At 33.5% G+C, this 5,366-nt stretch overlaps 1 protein-coding gene across 2 annotated transcripts in view; it reads left to right on the forward strand.

Annotated features, from left to right (window-relative positions):
- LOC117124689 (patched domain-containing protein 3-like) overlaps positions 1-4,126 on the forward strand; it is a 10,574-nt gene extending 6,448 nt beyond the window's left edge. For both annotated transcript variants that reach the window (XM_033271022.1, XM_033271021.1), the window contains exon 3: positions 2,150-4,126. In XM_033271022.1, the coding sequence (XP_033126913.1) occupies positions 2,150-3,873 (1,724 nt within the window). In that variant the 3' untranslated portion in view covers positions 3,874-4,126. The remainder of the gene's footprint in view (positions 1-2,149) is intronic.
- The last annotated feature ends 1,240 nt before the right edge of the window (positions 4,127-5,366 follow it).

Genomic DNA, 5,366 nt, shown 5'->3' on the forward strand with positions numbered 1-5,366 from the left:
CTATGTGTTCTATTAGGCCTATGTATAACGTGTACTGATGCATATTTACATGTTTAGAAGTATTCATTTTGAGTGATCCCAGGAAAGAATTTGTATTGGCTCAAGAATAAGCTTTAAAATTTTAACACTGTATAAAAAGGTGGGGGGGGGGGGCTCCCACGGCTTCCCCCTGGATACGTACCTGTGTGATTGATCAATAACCTTTTCGTTTTTGGGGGTTTTTTTTACTCATTTTGGGGAGCATCGGCATTCTTGCTCTCTGCCATCATTTTATTTTATTTTATTTTTAAAAATTTTATTTCAATTACATCCAACGGCGGAATCGCCCATTACAGGATGTCGTTCTAAACATACAATATATAAAATATAGTAAAATACAAACAAAAACATACAAAGGTAACAAATCGACATTATCATTAAATAAACGAGGCTTTCAAACCAGGGGTTGGTCCTTTCATTTTCCTTCTTCCTCCCTGTTCTGTCTATTAGTAGGTCGGCCCAATACAAGATTGTCTAATCTTTTCTGGCACCACCTGCCTACTTCCTTTATAATAAATTTTAATACTACTTTATGCAATAACATAATAACATTTTCCTATGCCCAACCAACTCGAAAACCTAGGGTCCTGTTGTTTTTGCAACATGCATAGCCTGTTTTCTTTAACAAGTACTACTGTACTAAGGTACAGGGCTACATACTAATGCATCAGTCACATAATAAAATCAAACCTATAACAATTAAGCCAATATGATACTGTAGTTGATAACGGCGTACATATTGTAAAACAACCATCTGGTAACAGCCTATGTAACCAGTGCTTTAATAAACCCACCCTATACAATAACTAGTAACTCACTGCTTTTAATAAATCACCTAATAAATAGTAATATAAGTATAAGCCAGTGCTTTTTAGTTAATAACCCACTCGATGAATTGTAACCCAGTGCTCTCTTAATTGCTCACCCTACTATTCATGCCTCCATGCTATTACCATGGAAGTATAAAATGCTAATATTAGCATTTTATACTTCCATGGTAATAGCAGTATATTATACTGTACTAACATGTGAAAGCTTTCGTTCCGCCCTTCTGCGAGACGAATGTAGCAGCAGAGCGAGGCTCCTGATTAATTATTCATAATTATGTCTGACGTCATCGTGGGCTTCCTATGTTCTGATTGGCTAAAAGAGGTCGATATTGCTTATGTGTACTGCAGAAAAAAAAAACGCTTCCGGGCGCATAACTCAAAATCTACTGGACCGAACAACCTCTAATTTTCCTCGAAAAGCGATCGACCATGTGTCAAACTCATGGCCGGCGGACTGGTAGCAGTCCGGACGGCGTGCAGCCACCGCGTGGAAGCCCGGTAAATGGGCTTGCCACCGCCTATGATAGGCCTCGTTTGGCGGATGGATTGGAGAAGGTGCAGATTTTAGAGTGTTGTTAATATTTTCCAACTGTATATCTTACAATCTGCTGTCCCAATTTTATACAAAGAAAATTGTGAATAATAATAATAGGCCTAGGCCTATATGAAAAAAAAAGTATTCTATAAATGCACAAATAATAATAATAATAATAATAATAATAATAATAATAATAATAATTATTATTATTATTATTATTATTATTATTATTATTATTATTATTATTAGTAGTAGTAGTAGTACATTTATAGAATACTTTTTCGTATTTTATTATTATTCACAATTATTTTTTTATTATCTAAAAATAAAAAACAATAGGGAGATTCTAACCCCCATACAGTCGAAGAACTTTAACACAAATTACGTGCATCTTCACCGCTCGGTTACACATTTTTATACCTCAATGGTTACACCTCACCTGATAAGTATGCATGTTTAGTTATATTATACCAATATAATAAAACAACCAGCGAGAATCGACTATAGTATATATGGCGCAAAATCTCAGATTATCTTGTTGAGTTTGTTATGAGGCCTACTATAATTATCGTCGTTCCACATCATTATCATAATTATCGCCATCATCTACTTCCCTTTCGTTGTCACCTTCATCAACATTATTAATATTATCATTATAATAATAGTGGTTACCGTCGTTATTATTAATTAAGCCTACGTGTGCTCTGTTACTATATAAATATATCAACTTCTTTTCCAATAGGTGTAGGGGTTGATGACATGTTTATCTTGGTTGCCGCTTGGAGAAAGACGAGCATTAGAGCGCCAATTGAGAAGAGGACGGGTGAGGCAATGGAAGAAGCCGCGCTTTCGATTACCATAACCAGTCTGACTAATACCCTTGCTTTCGCTTTTGGTAGCATTTCACCATTTCCTGCTGTACAGGCTTTTTGCTTATACACAGGTGTAGCTGTTATGTTTGACTTTATATATCAAGTAACATTCTTTTCTGCATTTATGGTTCTTACTGGAAAACGCGAGCGCGCAAATCGACATGCTCTTACTTGTAAGAAAGTAGTCCCGAAGAGTAAAGCACCTTCAACTTCATACCTATATTGCTGCGCTGGTGGTTCGGATAAATTAGATATTGGAGGGCAAGAGAAACATCCACATGTCATCATGAAATTCTTTAGAGATGTATATGGAGAGTTCTTGATGAATACATGGACAAAACTATTTGTATTTTTTATCTACGTAACTTATATATCAATTTCTATTTTATACATGCTTCAGATGAAAATAGGTATTGAAAGACGGTTATTAGCACCAAAAGGGTCTGGAATTGCTAGTTATTACGCGCAAGAGATTGAGAATTTTGATTTATTTGGTGCTCAAGTTTGCATTTTCTTCGACAAAGAACTCAGTTACTGGGATATGTCAACTCAACAAAATCTGGAATCAGATATTAATCAATTTGAATCTACACATGTGTTTCATTCGGCGAAATTTACGACATTCTGGTTGAGAGATTATATGCAGTATCTTAAATTACATAATTATACAAAATATGGGAAGGATAAGTTTATTAATGTTCTTATAACGGAGTTTCTGACTGATCCGCAATACAAGCAGTATACTCTCGATATTGTATTTAATCAAAGTAACGATACAATAATCGCATCCCGTGCTTACGTTTCCTCAAAAAACATAAGCGGTGCCGATCGCGAACAAGATCTTACTCGGACAGCTAGAGATCTCGCTCAGAAGTCTGGTTTTCCAATGAATGTCTTCGCACAAGATTTCATATATTACGATCAGTACTTTTTCATATTGCCAAACACAGTGAAAAACATGATATACTCTGCTATATCAATGTTATTTATATCTTTACTTCTCATTCCAAGACCACTGGTTTCTGTTTGGGTCGTCTTGACAATAGTTTCAATCGAAATAGGAGTCCTGGGATTCATGACGTCATGGAATATAAACTTGGATTTCCAGTCGAGTATCTTTGTAACTCTTAGCACTGGATTCAGCGTCGATTTCTCGGCTCATATCGCGTATACATACGCCGTTGCTCCGTACAAGCTCGGAAACAAACGGACAATATACGCCCTATACTCTGTAGGAATGCCAATGCTGCAAGCAGGTCTATCTACCGTTCTAGGACTGCTTGCCCTCAGCAATTCAACCACATACATTCTAAGTGCAGTCTTCAAAATTATATTTCTAGTCACTGTGATTGGTGTTATACATGGGCTTGTATTCTTGCCGGTGTTTTTATCAGTCTTGGGGTCTTGGAAGAAGATTCGCCAGATTGTTATGCGTCAGGACCCTATCGAACTTCAGGAATTAAAACCACGTGATGTTTACGTAGTGGATAGTAACCCAAATTTAAAGGAAACAAACCCTGACAACACCTATGATCTAAATGGAAAAGTACAAATATTAGACGATTTTGCTGTTTTCGCTGAAACGTATTTATAATAATCTTAATTATGTAATACAATTAATTTCGTTAAAACACAACAGAACAGTTACCGTACTAGCCACTTATATAAGCATTTTCTATGTGCCAAAGAAAGCAAGCTTTATATTTAGTCGCATAACTCATCGCTTCATTGACACAAAGAAAGTCAGCTTTATCTATTATTCAATCAATGATCCGAAAAATGCACGTATTACACACTGATCTTCTATCAGTGAAAGCTTTTTCGATAAGCAAAAAAAAAAAAAAAAATATCCTACTAATCATTCTCATCCATCATCATCCTTATTCCTGTCTCTTATACACATCTCTGAATTGTTTAAAATAAATAATTATAAATAAAATTCAGTATAAATTTATATACAAATTATTTTTGTAAAGGAACAAATAGTGTTTTATTGGTACTTGAATATATACTTAAAATAGTATTTCTGTTAAATACATTTTGGTGTTGATTAAACATCCAATTTTAATGGAAGTTCATTTTTAAATAAAATTTATTAATGCAACTGCAATGTAATATAAATTTATGGTTTGAATTAAATCTTTCGAACTGCATTAACATTTTCATATGTAATTTTAACAGGTTGTATATTTTTCAAATGGAAAAGAAATTTAAAAATCCTTTTAAATAAAGTTTTGTTTACTTTAATGTTTGTACTGTTTTAATATAATGTTGTATGTTCCGTTTTGATTTGTTTCAGCAAAGTGAAGCTGACTGTAAATTTACGACTTCACTACGCAATATAAATAATATATGTTCCATAGCTTGTATTATTATTATTATTATTATTATTATTATTATTATTATTCGCGAAAAGGCTGTGAGGTATAAGGGCACTCCTGTATAATAACGTAAGTTTAAAAGACGTCTTCTGTCTTGTCACCCTCCCATCTTTTGAGAGACTTGAAATCCAAAAATAATATTAGAGAGCCTGAAGAATTATTAGCCTGGGTGCAGTAGGAAATTAGCGGGAAAAAAGTAAAGGAAAATTTATTTTTGGTTTTTCTGAATCAGTATATCATATATTGTCTCAGAAAAAAAATCCCCATTCTTAGAGCTTGGGCAATTTTTTTTATAGCACTTTAAAATTTTGACATAGAATATCCTATTTTGGGCTAATTAAGATGGGGATAGGGGAAATAAATGTGTGTTTTTAGTCACTTTTACATATGCTATGTATATCAAATGTAACAAGAACTTGGCTAAATAGTTACTCCTCACTCTCGTTAAAAAATGTAATCGGAAAAATGACGTCATTACAAAAAATTCCAAGATGGCTGCCATTTTGGCGGTAAAACACTTTTAAAATGTAAATTTAACTTTATTACTTTATTGTTATCAGAGCAATTTCAAAACAATATATATCCATACACACATACACACACACACACATATATATATATACATATATATACATATATATATATATATGTATATACATATATACATAATACATACACACACACACACATATATATATATATACTG

This window comes from Anneissia japonica, unplaced genomic scaffold (assembly GCF_011630105.1).
Source record: "Anneissia japonica isolate Jap-2015-1 unplaced genomic scaffold, ASM1163010v1 scaffold284709_len978187_cov192, whole genome shotgun sequence".
In the NCBI taxonomy this organism is placed as follows: domain Eukaryota; kingdom Metazoa; phylum Echinodermata; class Crinoidea; order Comatulida; family Comatulidae; genus Anneissia; species Anneissia japonica.